Source organism: Mesoplodon densirostris, chromosome 2 (genome assembly GCF_025265405.1).
Source record: "Mesoplodon densirostris isolate mMesDen1 chromosome 2, mMesDen1 primary haplotype, whole genome shotgun sequence".
In the NCBI taxonomy this organism is placed as follows: domain Eukaryota; kingdom Metazoa; phylum Chordata; class Mammalia; order Artiodactyla; family Ziphiidae; genus Mesoplodon; species Mesoplodon densirostris.
The window spans coordinates 136,655,225-136,683,041 of NC_082662.1; the positions used below are offsets into that span (position 1 = coordinate 136,655,225).

At 35.9% G+C, this 27,817-nt stretch overlaps 1 protein-coding gene across 3 annotated transcripts in view; it reads right to left on the minus strand.

The window, feature by feature from the left end:
* The window catches only part of LPGAT1 (lysophosphatidylglycerol acyltransferase 1), a 77,895-nt gene that overhangs the window by 14,465 nt on the left and 35,613 nt on the right, over positions 1-27,817 (minus strand). For all 3 annotated transcript variants that reach the window (XM_060090931.1, XM_060090930.1, XM_060090932.1), the window contains 3 exons: positions 24,781-24,876; positions 21,216-21,486; positions 16,844-16,970 (listed from right to left, as the gene is read on the minus strand). In XM_060090931.1, the coding sequence (XP_059946914.1) occupies positions 16,844-16,970; positions 21,216-21,486; positions 24,781-24,876 (494 nt within the window). The remainder of the gene's footprint in view (positions 1-16,843; positions 16,971-21,215; positions 21,487-24,780; positions 24,877-27,817) is intronic.

Consider the following 27,817-nt stretch of genomic DNA (forward strand, 5'->3'; position numbering starts at 1 on the left):
TATTATATCTTTATTCGTATTACGTTCTTTGAGACACAGATGCTTGCTGAATGAACTGAACTATCCAGTAAGCAAAATATAAGATTGGTATATTTGCTTAAGAGAATCACTATTATGTTTTCCATGAGTCTAATGATATTTAAAAATTTTTCTTAAGGCTTTTTTTTTTAGAGTAGCTTAAGGTTCACAGCAAAATTGAGGGGAAGGTACAGAGATTTTTCCATATCTCCCTAATGACTTTTTAAAATAATTTTTTATTTTGAAATAATTTCAGACTCAAAGAAAAGTTACAAAAATAGTGCAAAGAATTCATATATACACTTCACCCAGATTCCCCAAATATCATTATTTCCCATATTTACTTTATCATTCTTTTTCTCCATATATATTTTTTCTGATGTATATATTTTCTGATATATGTGTGTGCATATATATATATATATATATATATATATATATATATATATGATCTTTCCTCAATTTTTGAGAGTAAGTTACAGATGGTGTGCCCCCTAAACACTCCCATGAGCACTTTCTAAATACAAGAACAGTCTCTTATATAACCATGCTGCAATGATCAAAATCAGCACTGATACTATTATCTAATCTACAATCTACAGATTTCATTCAAATTTTGCCAAGTGTCCCACTAATGTCTATAACAAAAAAAAGAAAAGAAAAAAGACAGAAACAAAGGAATAAAGAAACAAGAAACAAACAAAAAAGGTACCATGCTTTAGGAAGAGGAGAATAGCAGTGAAATAAATAACATAGGGTGGGGGCTTCCCTGGTGGCACAGTGGTTGAGAATCTGCCTGCTAATGCAGGGGACACGGGTTCGAGCCCTGGTCTGGGAAGATCCCACATGCCGCGGAGCAACTAGGCCCGTGAGCCACAACTACTGAGCCTGCGTGTCTGGAGCTTGTACTCCGCAACAAGAGAGGCCACGACAGTGAGAGGCCCGCACACCACGATGAAGAGTGGCCCCCGCTTGCCACAACTAGAGAAAGCCCTCGCACAGAAACAAAGACCCAACACAGCCAAAAATTAAAAAAATAAATAACATAGGGTGAAGTATCAATATCAATAAAAGGAATATATTTTTAACATCTTTATTGGAGTATAATTGCTTTACAATGGTGTGTTAGTTTCTGCTGTATAACAAAGTGAGTCAGTTATATGTGTACATATATCCCCATACCCCTCCCTCCCACCCTCCCTATCCCACTCCTCTAGGTGGTCACAAAGCACTGAGCTGATCTCCCTGTGCTATGCGGCTGCTTCCCACTAGCTATTTTACATTTGGTAGTGTATATATGTCCATGCTACTCTCTCACTTCGTCCCAGCTTACCCTTCCCCCTCCCTGTGTCCTCAAGTTCAATCTCTACGTCTGCGTCTTTATTTCTGTCCTGCTCCTAGGTTCATCAGAACCATTTTTTTAATATTCCATATATATGTGTTAGCATGCAGTATTTATTTTTCTCTTTCTGACTTACTTCACTCTGTATGGCAGATGGTTTCCTCAGGGTATATGCCCACTAGTGGGATTGCTGGGTCATACGGTGGCTCTATTTTTAGTTTTTTAGGGAACCTCCATACTGTTCTCCATAGTGGCTGTATCAATTTACATTCCCACCAACAGTGCAAGAGGGTTCCCTTTTCTCCACACCCTCTCCAGCATTTATTGTTTGTAGATTTTTTTTTTTTTTTTTTTTTTTTTTTTTTGCAGTACGCGGGCCTCTCACTGTTGTGGCCTCTCCTGTTGCGGAGCACAGGCTCCGGACGCGCAGGCTCAGCGGCCATGGCTCACGGGCCCAGCCGCTCCGCGGCATGTGGGATCTTCCTGGACTGGGCCAAGAACCCGCGTCCCCTGCATCGGCAGGCGGACTCTCAACCACTGCGCCACCAGGGAAGCCCTGTTTGTAGATTTTTTGATGATAGCCATTCTGACCGGTGTGAGATGATATCTCATTGTAGTTTTGATTTGCATTTCTCTAATGATTAATGATGTTGAGCATTCTTTCATGTGTTTGTTGGCAATCTGTATATCTTCTTTGGAGAAATGTCTATTTAGGCCTTCTGCCCATTTTTGGATTGGCTATTTGTTTTTTTTGATACTGAGCTGCATGAGCTGCTTGTATATTTTGGAGATTAATCCTTTGTCAGCTGCTTTGTTTGCAAATATTTTCTCCCATTCTGAAGGTTGTCAATAAAGGGAATATTTAATAGGCAAATATACTCCAGGTAAGAAGTAATGAAATCTGAGCTAGGCTATGGCATTGAAATAAGAAGAGGGAATAGAAACAAACATTGCAGAGGTAACTTTCATAGGAACTGGCGGTTGGATTTGAGAGAGAGGATAAAATTTTAAAGTGGAAGAGTCAAAGAACTCCAAAATTTTTATTCTGGGTGAGGGCAGAATGATGTCACCATAAACCCCAATTGGAAAGCCAGGAGAAACAAGTTGGTGTGAAGGACTATGAGTTCAGTTCTAGACATATTAGGTTTGAAGAAGCAACAGGGTATCCAGGTGAAGGCAAGGAAGTTAAGTGAGGATTTGGAACTTGGCAGAAAGACTGAGAGCTAGAGGTACACCTACAGAGGATCCACTGCTACATAGTCTCCTATTATGGACTCAATCTCCACAGGAAAGAAAAAAAGAGGACTAAAAACAAGCTCCTAGAGAAGGTCTATACTTAAGTAATCTCTGTGTGTTTGTGTGTGTATTCTTGTATTAAATGGAAGGTTAGACAAAAAGACCTAGCTAGCCCTTTCTACTTCTCAGATCCAATCCAATGACTTTAAGTAACTAAAATATAAATAATGATCAGTGAGAGTTATGCTTAACCATTATTCACTTAAAATTTAAACTCTAAGAATTTTTTTGAAAATTTGGGGGACATAATATTTCCAACAAAACTTAATTAGAAAACGAAAAGCATTTTTTGAATACTAATGGCAGGCATTGTCCTTGACTCTAGAGAAATCTGAAAGTGAAAAAAGACATGGTGAGCCCCCAGAGGGCCAACAAGGTGGGATACAGCACTTCATTTCCAAAGCTTATTATGTCCAGATTCATATACTGAAAAATAACTTAGCAAATCAGATTTTAGGTTATGTCTTGGTTCTATGTTAACAGTAAAAAATTTCTTTCATGTATATCTATAACTTCTTATAAACATTTGAGAAGAAATTAAGCATATCTTCTAACTAGAGGATAGAGATTTTATCTTATTTGAATGATGATTCACCTCTTTCAAATCTTCAACGTCATTATAGAAACAGAATTCAATCCATAATACAGTCAAACCTCAATTACCACTTATTTAATACCGTCAGCATCCTGAATGGTGCCAAACTAAAATGCTTTGTTTTCTTAAAGAAAAGGGAAAAAAAACTGCTGGGGCAGAAAAGAAAAAAGAACTTGGGGGTGGTGAACATTAATAAAATCAGCCAAGCAGACCTAAAAACTTGAAGATTAAATTTAATGTGTAACTTTCCATTTTCCAACCGGAAGCTTTGAATAGTGACTTATGACTAAAACATCCAGCCTTTTCCAGGGAAAAGCTAGGGCCCAGAGGCAAAGCAATAGAAAACAAGAGATGACAGGAAAAGCAGACAGGAAGAAGAGAATCAGAAGTAGAGGTGAGATGAGCAATAATTATAAGTGCTGATAGAGAAAAGGCCCATAAGAAAAACTGAAGACAGGACAATGTTTCCTTCTGCTGGGGAAAAAAGCCACTTTCAGTTCAAGAGGCAATCTAATGACCTCATTCCCAGATAAGTAATTTGGGGGCCAGGGCTGAGGGTGCTAAACCTCTAAACCTGCATCATTAGTACCTGTGTGTACCACTTAGGTGCGAACCACTTTAGTGTTACTCACAGTTACTGGGAAAAGGTGACGTGAAACCTCATTATGTTGAATAACTGATTTTTACTATATTAATTATATTCTACTTTATTCTAGATTTTATACTAAAAAATTATTATAGAAATTTCAGCCTCACAAAAATTATGGATGAAACACTAGAATATGAAAATCTAGACTATCTATGTAATTTGAGCATTTCAATACCTTGATTTAAAGGGGTAAAATCTATTTGGTATCTATTAAATAGTAAGCATTTTAAATGTGAACTTATTAAATTCTTATAACTACCCGACGAAAATGCTTTTGTTGCAATTACTCAAATGATTATTAAACCAAAATTCTAAATTGTGGGCAATTTCTTTTTTCAACTAATTTTTTCAATTAATACATTCACACTGTTAAAAAAAAAAAAGGCCTTAAATAGTACAAAGAGAAGTAAGATTCCCTCCCCAGAGGCATTCACTGTCAACAGTCAAATACCAACCATTCAGCAGTCACTGCACTGCCTTTTTTGGGGGGATGGGGGGGACAGGGGAGAGGCAGCAATTACTTTTTGGACTTTTAAGTGCTGCATGCCAAATATACAATTAAATTATAACTAAGCCTTTATTATACTGGTTTTTAAGAGGCCTCTCAGTTTCAGAGATGCTAACATGTGAAAAAATATGTATCTTAATGGGTGAAATATGGTATATGATGTCTTGCTGACTGTGTTTTTCAGAACTTAAATGTAGTATCTAAGAAGTAACACTACTTTATCTCTATGGGATGGGCTTCAAATATCACCTTTATAACTATCAACTATAAGAAATATAATTAGAAAATCATCAGTCATACACATGTTCCCAAGTAAATGTGGCTTTTTAAATCTTTCCATTGATCTGATCCTGCCCTCATACCACACTGCTTTAATTACACTAAGCCTTGACATCTGGTAGGAAGAATTCCTCTGTCTTGTTCATCTTCAACACTATCTTAGCTATTCATTTATCTTTACTCTCTCAAATGAATTTTAGAACCATTTGTCAAGTTTCCAGAAAAACCCTCCTGGATTCTGATCAAAATCCTCCTGGATATAATGTAATTGCAATTATGTTAAATTTATAGATTAATTTGGGAGAACTGACATCTCTATAATTTTCAGTCTTCCCCTCTATGAACACAGTATCTCTTTCCACTTTTTCAGGTCTTTTATGTTCTTCAATGCAGTTTTATATTTTCCTTCATAAAAGTCTTCTACATTTTTTCTTAAGTTTTATTGGTAGATACTTTATAGTCTTCTTGCTTCTCAGATAAGTATCTTTAAAAACATTACATTTTCTATTTATGTCAGTAAAAAGGGATAATATTGATTTTTTTCTGTGATGATTTTATATCAAGATTGCTAAACTCGATAAATAGAAGGTGAACTCAGTTTCTTGGGTTTTCTATGTAGACCATTGTGATGGTTAACTTTTTTTTTTTTGCAGTACGCGGGCCTCTCACTGTTGTGGCCTCTCCCGTTGCAGAGCACAGGCTCCGGACGCGCAGGCTCAGCGGCCATGGCTCACGGGCCCAGCCGCTCCGTGGCATGTGGGATCTTCCCGGACCGGGGCACGAACCCGTGTCCCCTGCATCGGCAGGTGGACTCTCAACCACTGTGCCACCAGGGAAGCTCATGATGGTTAACTTTATATGTCAACTTGACTGGGCTAAAGGATGCCCAGATAGCTGGTACAACATTATTTCAGGGTGTGCTGTGAGGATGTCACTGAAAGAGATTAGCATTCGAATCAGTAGATTAAGTTAAGATCGGCCTCACCAATGCAGGTGGGCAGCATCCAATCCACTGAGGGCCTGAATAGCACAGAAAGGTGTAAGAAGGGTGAGTCCTCTCTCTCTCTGCTTGAGCTAAGACATCCTTCTGCTCTAGGACATCAGCCCTCCTATTTCTTAGGCTTTCAGACTCCCTTCCTCATCATTCTCAGACCTTGGGACTCAGACTGAATTATACCACCGGCTTTCCTGGTTCTCCAGCTTGCAGACAGTAGATCATGGGATTTCTCAGCCTCCATACCAGGAGAGCGAACTCCTAGAGTAAATCTATTCTTGGTCTCTCTATATATCCTATTAGTTCTATTTCTCTGAAGAACCCTGACTAATACAACTATCTGTCATATCTGTCACTCCAATTGATGATTTGTAGCTCATTTTCCAATTAGGTTTAGAACATTTTCAACATCTTTATAGTTAGGGACACACTGGGGAAAACCCCTTTTTAATGGCTCATCAAACAAAATAAGACTATGGACCCTCTTATACCATTACTATGAGGGTATCTTAGGCAAATTGATTCTCTTTATGTGTTACTTGCCTGAAGAGGCCTCAATTCTAAGTTGAAACTTCTAACATCATTGTTTGGGGTTAAAGGGATGGAATAAGAAAGTATCACTTTTTCCTCAACACACTGGATATACTTGTTTTAAAAATATAAACTAGCAACAGTGTTCAAAAACTATTTCTGACAGATATCAGATATTATTTACCTCCTTCACAGAAGTAATAAGCATCACTACTTATGAAGTATTTCTAGTCAAGCAAATTCAAACCTCAATCTGGTGAAGTTTTAGTATGTATCTACTAATTTATAGGAAATATAGGGGGCAGAGGAATACACAGTATACAATCAGCAAAACCAAATTTGTATAAACTCTACAGGGCAAATAATATGGTATCCTCAAAAAATAAGCTACAAGGAAAATAAAAGGTAGAGGGGGGAATCTGTACACAAAAGAAATTTAAGAGATATATCAACCAACTGCAATCTAACTGAATCCAAACTGTTTTAAAAAAATAATTTATGAGACAATCCAGGAAATTTGATGACTGATTAGATATTTAATGATATTAATGAATTGTTATTAATATTTCAGGTATGATAATAGATAATGATTTTACAAAAAGAATTATTATATTTTATAGAGTATATAATAAAACATTTACAAATGAAATGATACAATATCTGAACCTTCCTTCAAAATAATCCACTGAGACCTGGGAGATAACACAGAGGAGACAACCATAAGTGTACACCATAAGTACCTAAGTGTACACCGTAAGTGTACAATGGGGTACATGGGGTTTAATTTCTAGGTTTGAAATTTTCCATAATAAAAAGTTTTGGAGGAAGAAACTATTTCTTAAATTATAGCCCCTAAAACTGATAAATTTTTTTGTTTTGTTGTTTTAAGAAGGGGACAAAACAAAGAAAAACAAAAGTGATATATTAATATATTAATCACATATATTATCACAATATATGATATAATATGATAATATTATCATATTATCACAAATATTTATAGGTTTATGCATAAAATTACCAAATTACCAAAATTACCAAAATATTATAATTCTTTTTTTTTTTTTTTTTTTTTTTTTTTTGCGGTATTCGGGCCTCTCACTGCCGTGGCCTCCCCCGTTGCGGAGCACAGGCTCCGGACGCGCAGGCTCCGGACGCGCAGGCTCAGCGGCCATGGCTCACGGGCCCAGCCGCTCCGCGGCATATGGGATCCCCCCAGACCGGGGCACGAACCCGTATCCCCTGCATCGGCAGGCGGACTCTCAACCACTTGCGCCACCAGGGAGGCCCTATAATTCTTTTAAAATGTTGGTAACTTTTCTTATTTCTGTAATTTTAATAACACTCTCCAACCTAACATTAGAACAGGTTAAATATATCTATTATAAAAACAACTAAAACATGGGGTAGGGTAAGCTATATGTATGTACTAAGACATTCAGCATAGTGTTATTAAAATCAAGAATAAAACCTGCAAAGCCTATGATCAATAGGGAAATAGGTAACTCAATGTATCTACTAACCAGGATTTTGGAAAGCCACTAAAAATGTAAAGACTTCATAACAGTACTTAAAAATGCTTACAAAATTTGTAATCTTAACACCTAGTCCATGTGTACTACAGGTTTAATGTTCATTAAAATGCTATGAGGGATAAAGTAGAATACAAATAACTTTTATGCATATTACAACTATAGCTACACTAAAAACATACATAAAACAAATATTAAAAGGAAATATGAAAAAGGAATTTTATGTGAACATGCTGGGAAAGATTTTTTTCCCCTCTATGACATATTTTTCAGTTACATGCTTTTATTTTTAAAAATAAATTTAATACTTTACAAAGAACACAATAGAGAATACCTAATAACATTAAAGAAATTTAATCCTTTAATCCCCCAAATCTAAAATATTATCATTTTGGCATATTATCAACAAAAATTATTAGTGAGATACTTTATATTCCTTTTTCCTACTAGTTTTTAAAATTCACTGTGTATTTTACATTTACAGAACATCTCAAATCAGACTAGCCACATTTTCAGTGCTCAACAGCATATGTGGCTAGTGGCTGCTGTAACTGGACAGTGCATGTCTAGAGAGCATGAACTTTAGCAGTCACACATTCAGTAAGTATTGCATTCTAGAAATGTTTTATTTCCTTTATTGATAAAAATATCCTGAGGCAAATAGGTCAGAATGTTAACACCTGTCCATTCTTGCTAGTGAGCATGTTTTCTTTAAAAATATTCATTGAGGGCTTCCTTGGTGGCGCAGTGGTTGAGAGTCCGCCTGCCGATGCAGGGGACATGGGTTTGTGCCCCGGTCCGGGAAGATCCCACATGCCGCGGAGCGGCTAGGCCCGTGAGCCATGGCCGCTAGGCCTGAGCGTCCGGAGCCTGTGCTCCACAACGGGAGAGGCCACAACAGTGAGAGGCCCGCGTACCGCAAAAAAAAAAAAAAAAAAAAAAAAATATATATATATATATATATATATATATATAAATATATTCATTGAATACTCCTTTTCTGAATTAATTCCCCCTGCAAACTGTAAATAATTTCTTACCCAAAGTCCCTAATTGAACGCCTTCTCCAAAGTTACCAATGTTCCAGTCAAATTAGACATGAAAGTAACACCTCTGCTTTCAGTAACTTATCTATGCCACTACATTCATGGTTATAACTTACTTTAAGATTTTTAAAAATAAAAGTATAAGCTATTTCTGCACAAGAGAATCATCTTCTCCAACTCAATTTCCTAATTTGGAGTGATGCAGACATTTGTATTAAGGACAGGGGTTACTTTTGCTTTTATCTCTATAAACATTCTATCCCTGTAATTAAAATCTAATTCATGTTTAATTTTGCTATTAACTCCTTAACAACAGCACACTGTGCCCATTACTACTTTAATAGAAATAAGCTGTCTTCCAATGCGACAGTAATGTGAAGAGGAGGAAAAAATTGTTCCCCTCAAATGGTTCTCATAGTTAAGCCTTAATTCCTCTTTTAAAACAAGCTTCACTTTTGAAAGAGATCCATAACGTAGTTGTATCCAAAAATAACAAAAAGGGGCTTCCCTGGTGGCGCAGTGGTTAAGAATCTGCCTGCCAATGCAGGGAACACGGCTTCGAGCTCTGGTCCAGGAAGATCCCACATACCGCGGAGCTACTAATCCGTGCACCACAACTACTGAGCCTGCGTTCTAGAGCCCGCGAGCCACAACTACTGAGCCCGTGCTCCACAACAAGAGAAGCCACTGCTCGCTGCAACTAGAGAAAGTCCACGCGCAGCAATGAAGACCCAATGCAGCCAAAGATAAATAAATAAATAAATAAATAAATATTTTAAAATTTATTAAAAAAACAAAAATAACAAAAAATATTTCCCCAGTTAAATAATATATAATATTGGGAAGTAAAGAATAAGATATCTTTTTTTTTTTTTTTTTTTTTTTTGCTGTACGCGGGCCTCTCACTGTTGTGGCCTCTCCCGTTGCAGAGCACAGGTTCCGGACGCACAGGCTCAGCGGCCATGGCTCACAGGCCCAGCCGCTCCACGGCATGTGGGATCTTCCTGGACCAGAGCACGAACCCGTGTGCCCTGCATCGGCAGGCGGACTCTCAACCACTGCGCTACCAGGGAAGCCCTAAGACATCTTTTAAAGTAATAAGTAGTTTAGATCCAAACTATGGGGAATGCTAATTTGTTAGTACTGGATTTATCAATAACCCATACATACTTTAAATATCTTAATAATAGTACTTTGTATTTGTAAGGTGCTTTGCAGTTTTTAAAACACTTTTAAAATCAGTGTATCTGGTATAGACAATCTTATTTACAAAGCAGAAATAGAAACACAGATGTAGAGCACAAACTTATGAATATCAAGGGGGAAAGGGGGAGGGTGGGATGAATTGAGAGATTGGGATTGACATATACACACTATTGATACTATGTATAAAACAGATAACTAATGAGAACCTACTGTATAGCACAGGGAACTCTACTCAGTGCTCTGTGGTGACCTAAGTTAAGAAGGAAATCCAGAAAAAGAGGGGATATATGTATACATATAGTTGATTCACTTTGCTGTACAGTATAAACTAACACAATATTGTAAAGCAACTATACTCCAAAAATAAATAAATAAATAAATAAAATCAGTGTATCATTTGTATTCACGGCACTGTTATTTACTACCTGTTTGTAGGATAGGATCTAATAAATAACCATGTCACAAATTTTTTACTTTTTCATTTGCATGGTATTTTAGGAAAGTATTTCACAGCATATAATAACATGTATATTTATCTCTTCCAGAAATCCTAAAAATCAACATAAACCTAAGAAGTAAGAAGGGAACTGACAATGTAGAAAACTGCTATTGGAAGAAAAAAGTTTATTTCAGAACATTTAAAATTAGCTATTGCATTCTTATCCTTTTATTCCTAAGCATCAGTACAGTAATGTAAAATCTAGAAGAACATTCTGCTGCACATTCTGGTAACTAGATAATCTTTTCCTATTTAAATAAAGACCTAATGTTTTCTAAGCACTTAATTTTACTAACGCATTATGACTGAAGTTACTCGGTAGGGAAAATGCCTTTCTTGCTCAGAGATCTCCATACACCTGTCACATTATGTTCCAGTGAGATATAGAACAGGTAGTGGAATCCTTGGTAGCCCTGACAATAATTTCCAAGAAGAGAAAAGAAGTGTATTAAAGAAATTTTAAATGGCCCAACCACTGATCAATGTTAAATAAATGATGGCAATTGTATTATTTCCCAAGTGTACTCTGATGGTCAGTAACGTTACAGCATAATACCAGAGTACTCCAGCCATCCAGAGGAACACTGTGCTGCTCTCAGCAGACTCCAAAAGGAATCACACAGGCAAGGACAGTTACTGCCTTGCATGAAATCTACCTAAAATATGATAAAAGTACTTCATATATACAGAAACTTATTACAAATTCAATACTTATGAATTGTTAAACTTCTCTTTAACCTGTTTGTACTTTCAACTTGGAGTTTCTCTTCCCTGGTGGTCTAGTGGCCAGGATTTGGTGCTCTCAACTTGGAGTTTCTCCTAGAATTATGTTTCATTTAGTCACTACTATCTCCAGGTTTGCTTTGATTTGATCTAAAATGACTGCATTTTAAATGGTACTAGTGCTCTAGGATTTCTCTATATTAGCTCTTTTCAAAACCTTCTACTAATTGTATTATTTCTTTTGAAATGGTGAAATTAAAATACATGCAATATTCTAAGTGGGATCTGATAAATGCTGAGCAGAATGGAATAATTCATTTCTGACTCTCACATGTATAGTCTTCTAAATTATACTGGAAAAAAAAACTAGCAATAGTACTAACTTGTCCAGCTACACCAAATCACCAAAGTGATCATTTCAATTAAATTCTCTAAGAATGGGTGCTGCTTTATTTTTAAAAAGTCAGTTGGGATTAAGAAGAAAACAAACACTTTCTGTCATGTGAAGCAAAATTGGCTTGGACCAATTTGGTTTAATAGTAATGTTCTGGATAAAATATGTTTAACTGCAGGAAAAAGAATACATTCATGAATAGACTTTTAAATCTGCCTATAAGTCAAGATAAGTAAGCCAACATTAAGCAAAACCACCATTTTTCAGTGAACTTTAGTTTCCAGACCACCTTTTCCTATCTCTCTGTGCACCTATTCCCCACTTTAATCAGTCAATGCTACTTAGTTTTTCTTGCCAATCTCCTCATATTAAAAGAGAAAGAGATCCAACCCCATTATTTGTATTATTCACATTTGCATATATATGATTTCCAATGCTGCATTTTAAATCTCTTATTCTAATTGGAAACACCTCATCCTTGTTTAAAAATTTTAAAATATAACCACACAACTGGAAAGTCTGAACAGAAACCAATCCTTCTGAGAACAGCAAACAAACAAAACAAACGAAAAACCAAAAATGGGTAAGGAGCGCCATGTTTGTTTAAATTTACTTAAATTTCAATGGTGTTATTCCTGACAGGACAAATCCAAGATATGCAATAAACAGATTATTTTGTAATTGAGAAAGCTAGGGGTAAAAAAAAACCAAAAAGCCAAAAAAAGCCCAACAACGAAACACACAAAAAAACAATCTTTTTTTCCCTATCCCCCAGGGTATCTTGGTGGCCTAGAATAACACATAAGGAAACCTAGTCAACCTATGGCTGATAGAGACTTATTCCTGGGAGCTGCTAAGTACAGGGCCCACATCCCTTCTCACAAGCTTCTTGCAAGTCCTCAAAATTATCCTGACGCCAAGACACCTGTCTTCTCCTGTATCTTTCAACTGCCCTCCCCTTCCCACCTGAACACAGGTCCTTCTCTTTTCCTAACATTGGTTAGATAATAATGATCTTTATTAAATTTCTGGAAAGAAAAGAGTCTGTCCCAAGACTCATAGGATTTTGTGTGTTCGTGTGCATTGTGTGTGTATGTATAAATAAACAGCGGGCATAATTTGTACTTTAATGCATATTTTGGGATATGATTCTATGTCATAATTTAATCTCAGCTAATTTAACATGTTAGAATTTTCTTTATTATTGCTATGTCTGATAATAAAGTTTTTATAAAAAATTTATTTCTGAGAAGCTTCTATTTTATTAATAGAAGTATTTTTCTGTATCAAACAAACCACTCCTCATCTTCTGTCTACTACAGTATTTGGTTTCAATCTCTAAATCAGGGGTCCTTAATCTTTTTTTTTTTTTTTTCGGTACGCGGGCCTCTCACCGCTGCGGCCTCTCCCGCTGCGGAGCACAGGCTCCGGACGCGCAGGCCCAGTGGCCACGGCCCACGGGCCCAGCTGCTCCGCGGCACGTGGGATCCTCCTGGACCGGGGCACGAAGCCGCGTCCCCTGCATCGGCAGGCGGACTCCCAACCACTGTGCCACCAGGGAAGCCCCTTAATCTTTTTTTAATCCTTAATCTATTTTGAGAATAGAATGAAAGCTATGAAACTTCTCCACAGAAAATTACAAACATACACAAAATTCTGCATAGAGATTCAGTTAAAAAATTCTCTAAAGTCCATCCATGAGACCCAGGGTTAAAAACTCCTTCTCTGAGTGAATTTGAGTGTTGCACTTGCTCTTATTAAAATAATTTTGCTAAAAATGGACATTTCTTCAATTTCTAAGATCCCTTATGATTCCATTCAGGTTTTTTTCTGTCTCTATAAACTATAATTTCTTCTATTTGTTGGTTAAAAAAGAAAAGCAAGGTCAACAATAAGAATGCCTACATAATTTAATATTTTCTTTCTTGTCTCAATTCTTTTTGAGTATGATATGCTAGGAAGAGCTGCATATATCCAATGCAGATACAATGAACATGTGGCCAAAACATATATCCAACAGCCATGTATTCTGGACTTGGGCACTGGAACTGAGCCTCATTTATAGATTACAATTTAAAGACTTACTGAAGGCTAGACATGTTTCATATAGATGAAAATGAAACTGTTCCTGGAGAAATTCTTCCAGGGCCAAGTACATTGCCTTGTATATACTAAGTGCTCAATAAGTTAAGTAAAATGGACAATACATGTAGAATGGAGTCAGAACAATCACCAAGAATTACTTTCTTACTTTATACATGAATGCATAGTTTGGCAATGTAAGTTACACAGCAGAATCAACTGTAATTTTATAGTCATCCCTCACACATCAAAACCCCAAACTGTGCTATACACTAATGATGAAAAATCTGAAAGAGAAATTAAGGAAACACTCCCATTTATCACTGCAACAAAAAGAAAAAAATACCTAGGAATAAAACTACCTAAGGAGACAAAAGACCTGTATGCAGAAAACTATAAGACACTTATGAAAGAAATTAAAGATGATACAAACAGATGGAGAGATACACCATGTTCTTGGATTGGAAGAAATCAACATTGTAAAAATGACTATACTACCCAAAGCAATCTACAGATTCAACGCAATCCCTATCAAACTACCAATGGCATTTTTCATACAACTAGAACAAAAATTGCACAATTTGTATGGAAACACAAAAGATGCCGAAGAGCCAAAGCAATCTTGAGAAAGAAAAACGGAGCTGGAGGAATCAGGCTCTCGGACTTCAGATATACTACAAAGCTACAGTAATCAAGATAGTATGGTACTGGCACAAAAACAGAAATATAGATCAATGGAACAGGATAGAAAGCCCAGAGATAAACCCATGCACATATGGTCACCTTATCTTTGATAAAGGAGGCAAGAATATACAGTGGAGAAAAGACAGCCTTTTCAAAAACTGGTGCTGGGAAAACTGGACAACTACATGTAAAAGAATGAAATTAGAACACTCCCTAACGCCATATACAAAAATAAACTCAAAATGGATTAAAGACCTAAATGTAAGGCCAAATACTATAAAACTCTTAGAGGAAAACACAGGCAGAACACTCTATGACATAAATCACAGCAAGACCCTTTATGACTCACCTCCTAGAGAAATGGAAATAAAAACAAAAATAAATAAATGGGACTTAATGAAACTTAAAAGCTTTTGCACAGCAAAGGAAACTATAAACAAGATGAAAAGACAACCCTCAGAATGGGAGAAAATATTTGCAAACGAAGCAACTGACAAAGGATTGATTAAAAAAGAAAAGCAAGGTCAACAATAAGAATGCCTACGTAATTTAATATTTTCCAAATATACAAGCAGCTCATGCAGCTCAATATCAAAAAAACAAACAACCCAATCCAAAAATGGGCAGAAGACCTAAACAGACATTTCTCCAAAGAAGATATACAGATTGCCAACAAACACATGAAAGGATGCTCAACATCACTAATCATTAGAGAAATGTAAATCAAAGCTACAGTGAGGTATCACCTCACACCAGTTAGAATGGCCATCATCAAAAAATCTACAAACAATACATGCTGGAGAGGGTGTGGAGAAAAGGGAACCCTCTTGCACTGTTGCTGGGAATGTAAATTGATACAGCCACTATGGAGAACAGTATGGAGGTTCCTTAAAAAACTAAAAATAGAACTACCATATGACCCAGCAATCCCACTACTGGGCATATACCCTGAGAAAACCATAGATCAAATAGAGTCACATACCACAATGTTTACTGCAGCACTATTTACAATAGCCAGGACATGGAAGCAACCTAAATGTCCATCGACAGATGAATGGATAAAGAAGATGTGGAACATATATACAATGGAATATTACTCAGGCATAAAAAGAAACAAAACTGAGTTATTTGTAGTGAGGCGGATGAACCTAGAGTCTGTCATACAGAGTGAAGTAAGACAGAAAGAGAAAAACAAATACCGTATGCTAACACATATAAATGGAATCTAAAAAAAAAAAAAAGATTATGAAGAACCTCGGGGCAGGACAGAAATAAAGACGCAGACGTAGAGAATGGACTTGAGGACACAGGGAGGGGGAAGGGTAAGCTGGGACAAAGTGAGAGACTGGCATGGACATATATACACTACCAAATGTAAAACAGATAGCTAGTGGAAAGCAGCCACATAGCACAGGGAAATCAGCTCAGTGCTTTATGACCACCTAAAGGGGTGGGATAGAGAGGGTGGGAGGGAGATGCAAGAGGGAGGGGATATGGGGATATATGTATACATATAGCTGGCTCACTTTGTTATACAGCAGAAACTAACACACCATTGTGAAGCAATTATACTCCAATAAAGATGTTAAAAAAAAAAAAGAAAAAAAACCCCAAACTGTAATACTTAATAATTTTGAGTTTTAAAATTTGTTTCAAATTATTCTAACTTTGCTTTTATATTTGAAAACTCTAATGGTTTACACCTATGAAAGTATGTTACCTATTTACTTCCAATGAATATGTAATTTGGGTAGTTTTCCTCTTTAAAGGCAGGCTTTTGTGGCAATTGTGATCTTCCTTGGGACCAACTACTCCCTTAGTAACTCAGTTGCCATGTGTTGAGATCTTTGACGAGGAGATAAATGGCTTATAAAGCGATCAATTCTATCCAGGTCTTATCGGCATGATTTTTTGATATGAATACCTATGCACATTTACCTCAAACACTTTAAAAAAAGAAAGGTCTATATTAAAAAAATCTCAAGGAGCTGTTGCAGAATATTCAATAAATGGTTTTGCTGTTGTTTATGCAAAAGACATAGGCATATTAAAATATTAAAAATTTGAAAGTGTAAGTCATTGCTAAATTATCAATTCAATCATTTAGAAAATCTTACATGACTTAATGATTTAAAACAAATTCCATTTCTATTAATACAAATCTACTTACCCCAACTGAGTACATATTTATCCTTGATATTTGCCCTTTAAGTTAATTACTTTCACTCAAGAGTGTCAGGCGATCTAATAACCATAGTGCCTCTAGGATGCCATTTTTAGAGACTTTTATCACTCAGTGAAAATAACTACTTCAAATGATATTTTCATATTAAAAATTCAGCATAAGAATGATTTTGAGCCAACTGTTTTCACTATCAATTATAATTTAATATTAAAACATTCACAATGTCCTGAGATAGTACTTTATGTTGGCTTTACGCTGAGTACTAATGTGGAATTCTTACCTGTAATGTACATGTGTGACTACTGGTTTCCTGTATCCAAGGATCCAGGTTTGAATATCTATGGGTTCAGCTTTGGGGTAAGCTATGGTTGTATCTATTATCCACTGGAGGCCTTTCAATCTGCTGTCTGAGAACAATATAAAATTGGATCAATTTTTATATTATTTGCAGCAAATAACATAGTATAGAATTATAAAGCATACTGATATATCCTTTGCTTTAAGAGAATGAACTTTGGCGTTACTGTTCTATATGATGCACTTAGGATGAAATTAAGCATTTCCTATTACATTATAAAATGGCTGAATCTCAAACAAATTAAACAACAGAGTGCTATAATTTATTGGACATGCATCACTTAAGCATTCAATACAATTATGCAGTATCAAGGTCTAATTTACATTTTATCACTCATAAAAACTGGTCTACAAAAAAAGTCAGTAGCTAAAGTATCACATCACAAAAGCGAAAAGCAGACCTTAAAACAAAAAACTCCACTCACTAAATATAACACAATATAATACAAACACCAAGTTTTGTGATACTCTTGGGAGGCATTAATAAATATTGAAATAAGGCAATAAAATTAAGCATTTTATTGATGCACATGATCATCAGTTGCTGCTCTTGTTCAAAACAAACAAAAAACTCCTCCCATTTTAGCAAGAGTTATATAAAAATAAAGCAATAAACCTGTCTACCCTTTGGTAGGTACAACAGGTAACTACCGTTGTGAGAGGGGCTGGGGAAGTTCTGTTTACTTTGGTCCTCTGCGCGCTGTTTTTATTCCCAGCACAGAGTACAAAGTTGATCAAGAATTGAGACGGGAATTCTCAAAGGGAACGCTGATAGCTAGACTTTAAAGTGTAATGGTCTATCCTTTGTTTGAAGTATTTAAAGGATCCCTAAAAAAATAAAACTTATTTTTAAATATAAGGCCAAACGTACAGTAAGAATCAATAATATTTTACTTAAAATATCAAATAATTAAAAACTGGCCTTAAATTCTTTTAAAAATTTAGACAACATTCTGAAGGGGAAGAAATAATCATATAAGAAATAAGCTTAAAAATTTAATTTTTAAATAACATATTGCTAAAGGAACAGAATGTATGTAAAGAGACACATTTTAACAAGCTACCAGTGATGTACATGCTATAATGTTTAGGGGTAAAGTACACTGATGTCTGCAACTTACTTTGAGATGCATTAAAAAAAACCAACCAAGATGGACTAATAGATGGATAGAAGGATGGAGAGAGATGTGATAAAGCAAATATAGTATAGTGTTAATTATAAAATCTAGTTGGTCAGCTCATGGATATTAACTGCAAAATTATTTCAACTTTTATGTATGTTTGAAAATTTTTATAATAAAATGGTTGGGAAAAATCACCAGAGTTCAGTTTAATATCTATTAAATCATACAATAAACAAAAAAATACTAATCCTTTTAAAGTTAATTAGAGGGACTTCCCTGGCGGTCCAGTGGTTAAGACTCCGCACTTCCATTTCAGGCGGCACAGGTTCAATCCCTGGTCGGGGAACTAAGATCTCACGTGCCACACGGGGCAGCCAAAATAAATAAATATATAAAAACTTAAAGTTAATTAGATACAACTTAATTTTTATATGTGTATGGACTGACTGCACATTAAAACAGACATGAAGGCATAGTTTGTGTTTATATGGAATAAAATACTAAGTAGTGAGTATGAATACTAAAGAAAATAAAACACAAAATATCGATACCAAAGCAGAGAAGCAAATGGTAAAATATAAGTAAAACTAGTTTTGGGGTGTACGGTTTTCTAAAATTTCTTATGATTTTCCTAAACTGCTAGAATAAAAATTTTTTTCTTGATAGGTAAGAAGTGGATTTATTTAGAGAGATACACATTCCATAGACAGAATGCTGTCCATCTCGAAAGGCAAAACTGGCCCTGGGAGAATCACATTCCACAGAGTGTGGGCCATCTCAGAAGGCGAGAGGCCTAAATTTTAACTAAGGTAAGATAAGTAATAAACAATTTCACTTTGGTTATAAACAGAGATTGCTTCTCTCCAAAAGAAAAAACCATTTTTCATCCCTCTTGTGTAATCAGTATGACAAGTGCCCATTCATTCCTCTGAGATCTAGACCACAGGATATTGACTGGGTAAAACTATTTAAAAGTAGCAGTATTTATTAGTGCAATTAATCCTATTTGGAAGACCTTTGCCTTCAAGCTTTGGCTTGGCTGACATTGGCACAGTGTCTCTCCAGCAGTGAAGCTATTCTGAACCTTCCTTTTCTATTAAAAGACTCTTTCAATTTGTCTTTTTAATAGATGATGAAACATTAAGAGAGCTGACTGCCAGGCAGCTGTTTGGAAAAAACAAATGAAAGGAAAGCTCAGCACAATCTCACAGGCATTATTTCCATGTTTGGTCCTTACCATCATCTAAAATAACACATATTTCTGAGGGCCAATCATTCCCATTTTATTTTATCTGAAGAAGATTAAAAGAAATAGCATAATGCTACTACAGAAACAGGCCTAGTAAGTTTCTTTCAGCTTTTTAATTTATAATTTATCACCAAACTTTCATAGTGTCTTGGATAAACTTGTTCAAAACAGTCTTCATGCTGTTGGCACAAATATCTTCTGCAAATATGCACAATTCAATTCACTAGGCTATCTCCAAGACAGTTGCATCTTTTTTTGTTCAGTTTTGGTTTTTTAAATACATTTATTTATTTATTTATTTAGTTAGTTAGTTAGTTATTTATTTTTGGCTGCATTGGGTCTTTGTTGCTGCACGCGGGCATTCTCTAGTTGTGGCTTCGTTGCGGTGCCCGGGCTTCTCATTGCGGTGACTTCCCTTGTTGCAGAGCACGGGCTCTAGGCACGCGGGCTTCAGTAGTTGTGGCTCACGGGCTCTAGAGCATAGGCCTCAGTAGTTGTGGCACACGGGTTTAGTTGCTCTGTAGCATGTGGGATCTTCCCAGACCAGGGATCAAACCCGTGTCCCCTGCACTGGCAGGCAAATTCTTAACCACTGCACCACCAGGGAAGTCCAGAGTTGCATCTTTGAGTATGGTTTACTTTTTCCTGGCCATAAAAGTAATATATACTCAATAGATTTTTTTAATTCAGGAAAGTATTAAGAAATGGAGAAAAATTATCCATAATGTTACAACTCAGAGAAGCAATCACTGCTAATATTCTGAAATCTTTCCTTTCACTGATTTTCTACTGCCTTATTATTTACATATTTGAGCTTGTATTGTTTACACAAGAGTTGTATGTTTCTCCCACCCCGTTAACATTATAGAGCATAAGAATTTTCCAAGCCAATAAACATCATTTGTAATGGCTGTGTTGTATTCTGTTAGATGGATATTTAATAATTACTTATCTGTTCTCTCTTCTGGCTATTTCCAATTTCTTGCCATTAGAAATAATGCTGTGATAAACTACTTTGCCAGTATTTCAGATCATTCCCTTTTGATAAGTATTATTTGCAGTAGAATAACTGAGTAATTTATCAACATTTTAAGACTCTTAGTAAATACTGCCAAACTTCATTAAACTCATTCTCTGTATTAAAAACAAAGAAACTTTCTAAATTTGATAAATGCAAAAAATATAAATTATAATTCCATTTGCATATCTATGATTAGTTTCTCAAATTTGTCATTTCTATTCCTGTATCTTTTTAAAAAATCTTTTCTTTTAATTAATTAATTTATTTACTTATGGCTCTGTTGGGTCTTCGTTTCTGTGTGAGGGCTTTCTCTAGTTGTGGCAAGCGGGGGCCACTTGTCATCGCAGTGCACAGGCCTCTCACTATCGCGGCCTCTCTTGTTGCGGAGCACAGGCTCCAGACGCGCAGGCTCAGTAATTGTGGCTCACGGGCCCAGTTGCTCCGCGGCATGTGGGATCTTCCCAGACCAGGGCTCGAACCTGTGTCCCCTGCATTGGCAGGCAGATTCTCAACCACTGCGCCACCAGGGAAGACCCTATTCCTGTATCTTTTAATCCAGCAATTCTACTTCTAGGAATTTATACTACAGACATGTTCCACAAATCTGTAAGGATATTTACAGGAATGTTGACTGCAGCAGTGGGAATGGCCACGAGTAAGGTGTACAGTAAGGGAGAGATACCTTCAACTTCATACATTCCTATATTATTTGAATAAATTATTGTAAGCATGGACTACTTTTGTAAACAGAAACATTAAAAAGTTATATTTTCATCTTCTCCCTCAGTATTATTTCTATTTGACAAAAATTATAAATATAAAAAAGAACAATGTTATCTTCTGGAACTCCAGAAAATCCTTTAATTCCAAGAAAAGAAAAAAATGCTAAAAACCATCATACCTAATTCCTTAGCATCTCCTGCTGGACTTCCATTTTCCTGTCGTGCTACAAGTGCACTCAGAATAATTTTTGTTGCCCCAATCCTTGGCAAAGTGACATGTGTAAGAAATGGCAAGTTATTTTTCTTGGCAAATGCCTGACTGGTTTCTCGCCTCTTCCTGAGGAAGCCCCCTTCTGGAAACAGAACAATCCATTTTCGATCTCTGCTCCTGTAATTATTTTCTAGGTGCTTCCTGAGAAGAAGAAGCTGTTGGTCACGATGAGATTTTCCCTAGAAGGTAGACACACATAGAGTAAGTACAGTCACATTTGAAATTTAAAGGCTGTAAAATTAAATAGAAATAACTGCTTCTAGAGTAAATCCCAATCATAGGCTAGAATAGTGATTTCCCCCCACTTACTTCCCCTTTTGACCATACTGGAAAAAGTAAGTTATTAGCACTTACATAAATAAACCCTTCCCTCTGAAGAAAAAAATTGCTCTAATTGCCCCCGAAAGTTCATTCATTCATCATCAGTGAGTATTTACTGAGTACCTACTACTTACTTGCCAGGCACTGTCCTGGAGATAGAGAAGTAAGAGACCCTCATGAAGCTTACTTGAATGGGGAAGATATATAATACATATGCATATGTATATGTGCATATGTATAAATGCAACTGGTGATAAGGTTAGGAAGAAGAGTAAGAGACTAGAGAAGCTCAACAGGGTCAGGAAAAGCAGCTCCAAGGAGGTGAAATTTGAGCAAAGAGCTGATAATGTGAGGGAATAAACCAGATGAGTTTATGAGAAGATGAGTGGCATAGTACTCCAGGTGATGAGGAGAAAAAGGACAAAGGCCCTGAGGTGGGAACATGTTTGGCATGTTCAGAGAACTGTGGCAAGGCCAGTGTGGCCAAAAATTGCAGAGAGAGGTGGAGGACATATAAGAAAGGCCTTGAGCTTGGTTAAGTAGTAGTTTGGGATGGAACATCATTAGACAGTTTTCAAAAAGGGAGAGTCATGATCTTATTTACATAAAAAAAAATCTGCTGGCTCCAGTGACAAAAAGACTATAGGAAATAAGTTAGGAGACTCCTGTAGAGTCTGGACAAGGGAGTTTGATGAGATTCAACTGTGGGATATCGATGAGAGGTGCACACATTCAGGGAAAAATCTGAAAGCTAACAGGACATTCTGATAGGCTGGATCTTAGTTGTGAGGGAAAGAGAGGAAAGAGGATAACTTGGAGACTGAAAAAAGGAACCTAGAAGCATTTTTAGGAAAGCCCAAAACCCATGACTAAATATAAGAAGGTTCTTCCTTTCAGTACGATCAATTCGCGAATAATTTTCCAGCCAACACAATTACAGAAGCTCCCCAAAATAATTTGTATACTTTCAGTCTTTAGACTAAATTAGTCTAAATGCAAACTAAGTAACAATTTTCTTAGCTAATTTACGGAATTGAATTGATTATAATTAAGCTTTACTTTTTTTTTTGCAGTACGCGGGCCTCTCACTGTTGTGGCCTCTCCCGTTGCGGAGCACAGGCTCCGGACGCGCAGGCTCAGCGGCCACGGCTCACGGGCCCAGCCGCTCCGCGGCATGTGGGATCTTCCCGGACCGGGGCACAAACCCATGTCCCCTGCATCAGCAGGCAGACTCTCAACCACTGCGCCACCAGGGAAGCCCTAAGCTTTACTTTTAAGTTCCCTAGAGTACATGTAAAATATTTTTAATATTCTTGGAAATATCTTGTCAAAAATGTTTAGTAGCAAAGTCCCAAGAGATTTTCTTTAACATTAATACTTTTTTTCTCTCCCCTTCCCCCATGTTATAGATTTTTATTACTATCTAACAGGGAAAAAATTTTTGCTCTTCAGAAATGAATTTATAAATCTCTCCTGTCTTCCCCTCCAGTGACACTCTAAGATATTAGGTTAGTTTCTTCCTTAAGTTATTCTGATCACTGTTTATTTTGTCTCAACCTTGTTGTGGCCAATCCCCATTCCCAATTCTTCCTGGGGTTCCAGTGCCTGCTTTTTTCCATCTCTCTGCTCAGAAAAACCAAGGGTGTTTCCAGAAAAAACTAGACAATTACACAGAATATGAAAAACAAAAATATGTTTTGTATATAAAACTGTCTGGAGGGGACTTCCCTGATGATCCAGTGGTTAAGACTCTGTGCTCCCAGTGCAGGGGGCCCTGGGTTCGATCGCTGGTCAGGTAACTAGATCCCACGTCAGGGAACTAGATCCCACATGCATGCCACAACTAAGAGTACTCATGCCACAACAAAGATCCCGTGTGCTGTAACTAAGACCTGGTGCAGCCAAATAAATAAATATTTTTAAAAAACTGTTTGGAGCAAAGTATAATATATGTGTTTGGGGAGACCTATTTTCATAGAGCTTAGAAGTTTTTCTACACACTTCTAGCTTATTTCTGAATTTGTGATGCTCAAAGAGGCTTAATTAGATTCACCAGCAATTCATTACGTAATTACTACGTGTAAGGTACTGCACCATCCAGGATGAAGTGGCTAAATATATAAACACCAGATAAGTGTGGCATTACCATACATAAAAACTCTTGATATCATATTTTGGTTATCCATTTTTGAGAAAATAAAGCATGTAGCATATCAGGGAAACACTATAATGTAGTGCTGACTTCTTCTTTTTTTTTTTTTTGCCATGCTGCGCGGCATGTGGGATCTTAGTTCCCCAAGCAGGGACTGAACCCGCAGCCCCTGCACTGGAAGCGCGGAGTCTAACCACTGGACTGCCAGGGAAGTCCCTGTATGCTGACTTGATAAGAGGGTATTATTCTTTTTCCTATACTAAACTATTCCTAATGCTTGCGGCCCATTCCCAATCCACCTTCCTCCATCAAACCCATACTCATTCTTTAAATGTATGCCACATATCATCTTCTTCTCTAAGGTTTTTCTGGATTTACAGAAATTTGACATACTCACTTTTCATACTATGAATTCACGAAGTATTTCCTCTTATTTATTTATTTAATATTCTCCCGACTGGTAATCTTATTTATTTAACAATCTCCTAACTGCTAACATAGATACCTTCTGTATCATATAATGGTGACTTGTAAATAAAAATAATATAGATGATGATAGTGGTAGTCATGATGAAGATGATGAAAGTAGCAGGGACTGTTCTGAGCGTATAACACGTATTACTTCATGTAATCCACACAGCAACTCTGTGAGAGGAGTAACCATTATCCTCATTTGAAAAATGAGGAAACTTTGAGAGGTTAAATAACTTGCCCAATTCACACAGCTAAGAAGCAGAAGAGCTGAGAATGTGGCAGGCGCTTGGTAAACTGTTTAGAAGCGAGGAGGGCAGAGATGAAAATATTTGCATTTTAATGTTTATGCATACTCAAATTCAGACTGAAATAACTGAAATAAATGTTTTAGGAAAAAAGATTCCCAGCTCCCTCAGATAACTAGAACTGGCTCTACCTATTATAACTGGTTTTGTGATGCCTCTTTTTACAATAAAGAATCAGATTGATCAGGCTATCACTGTGGAAAAAAATGCTCATTACTTACCTGTCTGATAAAGAAGTCTCCGTGAATTAGAGAAACAATTCCAAAGTTTGTGTACTTAAAAATATGATCCATCAACCACATCATTTGAGCAACAACCTAAAATATTTAAAAGCAAGAAATAAATGTTGAATAGAAAAAAAAAAAACCTGACTATAGTCTAGCCAGTCTCTAAATTTTAAGTATAATCATCCAAGCATACTTTTAATTAACCTATCTTAAATCTAATGTTACTTCTACAAATAAAGCACTATATGAAAAATTACAGGTCTTCATGCATTATTTAGAAATGTGTTGTATAATTTCCAAGGATTTTGAGATTTCTCTGCTGTTTTCTGCTACTGAGTTCTAATTTGACTTCATTATATTAAGATAACCTATTCTGTATTAGGTCAATGTTTAAAATGTATTGAAGTTTGTTTTATGGCCCAGGATATAGAATATCATGGTATATGTTCCACAGATGATTAAAAAGAACGTGTATTCTGTGTTTTGGGGTGTAGTATTCTACATGTTTTGATTAGATTTTATTGGTTGATGGTGTCATTGAGTTCCAGATCATTGTTGATTTTGTCTGTAAATTCTATCAGGTGCTGATAGATGGGTACTAAAATCTCTGACTATAATTTTGTATTTATCTATTTCTCCTTTCACCTCTATCAGTTTTTGCTTCACGCATTTTGAGGTTTTGTTGTTTTGTGTTTATGCATTTAAGATTGTTATGCCTTCCTGGAAGATTGGTCCTTTTATGTAACGGTCCTCTTTGTTTCTATTAATTTTCTTTCCTTTGAAGGTTACTTTTTCTGATATTAATATGGCCAATCTCACTGTTTTCTTTGATTAATGTGTTCATGAGATATATATATATATATATATATATATTTATATTTATATTTATATCCTTTACCTTAAAACTAACTAGTTCAGTGTATTTGAAGTTTCTTATAGACAGAATATTGTTGAATAATATGTTTATCTACTCCACCAATCTTTCTGTAACTTGCTGTATTTAGACTATTTAAACATAATATATTTATTGCTATGTTAGTGCTTAAAAAAAAAAATTACAGGTCTTGATTCCAAGTCTTGGATTCCTAAGTCACAGGTATATACATATCACTGGGTAACAAATAAAACTGAATTAACTGCTTAAATTTGAACTTAATGATTTCCAATTTGTTCTATGTAAACAAAACCTTTGGAAATTCTTATATAACTTGTAAAGTTATTTTGAAACAATACAATATGCCTAAGTTATCAAATGAGGGCTACACATTTAATTAATAAGCACTAAGGCTTTATAACATGTGACCTTAACTTAATGGCTAAAATATTAAAAGTCATAAAATACAAAGATATGAATATAAAAATTTATAAAAATATAAAAATATCCAAAATAAAAGAACATTAAAGAATTTAGTCAATAAATACACTGTAAATTTTTAGAAAATTCATTTAGTAGAATGATTTACACATTCTATTATATCATGAAGAGTATTTGTTAGTTTATACAAGGCCATACTCTTTGCCAGCATAAAAATACTCAGTTTCTTAAACACAAAAATATTATCCACTGCTGATAAGAGTTAATAGCCATATCAAGAGCAGAAGACTTTATTTCAAGCAAATTTCAAAATTAAAAGTAAGTGTAAACAGGATCTAGTAAATGAATTGGTTAATTGTTCTCCCCTGCTGAGATAACAGCATCCCTTGTTATAAGCCTTAAATAAATCAAGTGAAAACTACAGCCTCCATCAAGAAAGCAACAGAGCTCCACTTTGGTTCCTATAGGAATAACAAATGTAAACTTCATCTCTGAGCACCAAATTGTATGAACTAACATGTAAGGAAAAAACTAAGCACTGACATCCACGTGTTGCTTTTACAAAAACATTATAAAAGCCCACAAATAATATTCAAGCTTCTGATGTAATTTTTCAGTATCACTGAATAGTTCATTTACACGACTCCTATTCCAACAGTTTTACCATATAAAGTAACTTTAAAAAAATAAAGATACATATATGAAAGACTGATTTCCAAATCAATTAATGCAGAATGAAATAATCACCAACATCTCATTTTTGAATCTTGTTTTGCTTGGTAATGATAACCACTTCGTTTAGATAAATTGAGATGGGAACTAAATGGAATTTGCTGAAAAGTGCCCCAAGAAACAAAACAAAAAGCAAGTGGATTCAACCTGTAAAACCTTTGAGCTTTATACACAGTATGAAGTGTGGCTGCAATTTATTGCTCTCTGGGTTTAATACCAACACTAAAGTAACTAGCTTTTATGTTTAATCTTACACTTATAGTGGATTTACCGCCTCAGTAAGAAGGGTAACGTAAAACAAATTCAGTAAAACAGCCAAGCTATCTTCTGAGATTTGTATGGATAATTCTGTCCTAACTTATTTTAGGGGAAACGTTACAAGTCAATAACTATTTATTACATATCTAAAAGTTCTATTGATAGAAATAAAAATTCTTAGTTTTATCATCAATTGCCACAAAAGGGCAAGACTCCTCACTTCACAGATACTTATTAAAAAGGTACCAGCACGTATAGAAAATATAACTAATCCTTTGTTTCATATTTCTGAAAAAATGAGGTCAGTAAACAAAAGCTGCCTGAATCAACTCTGTCGACGTGACAGGCTGTCACTCAGAACGTTGTTAGGTATTTCCAAGGGACAAAATTGCTCTACATCAATTATTCTTTACCAGGAAGCACGAATTTTCTACATGTCAAAACATCTGGGGAGGCTTACATGAATGGCTCCATTCTTCATAGCCTTCTGAAATTTTAGTGGAGTCAATGGTTTTCTAGTTTACAAGTCTGCAAGGACAATTTTGGCTGTCACAATGACTAGGGAGTTCTACTAGCATGTAGTAGGTTGCAGCCAGGTAAGGAAAACAATGTGCAGCAGGACAGTCCAGAACAACAGTGCCGTCCTACCAAAATGCAAGCAGTGCCCCCACTGAGGAACAATGACAGGTGCTACAGGAATTCCTGAATTCAAAAAGCTATGTTATA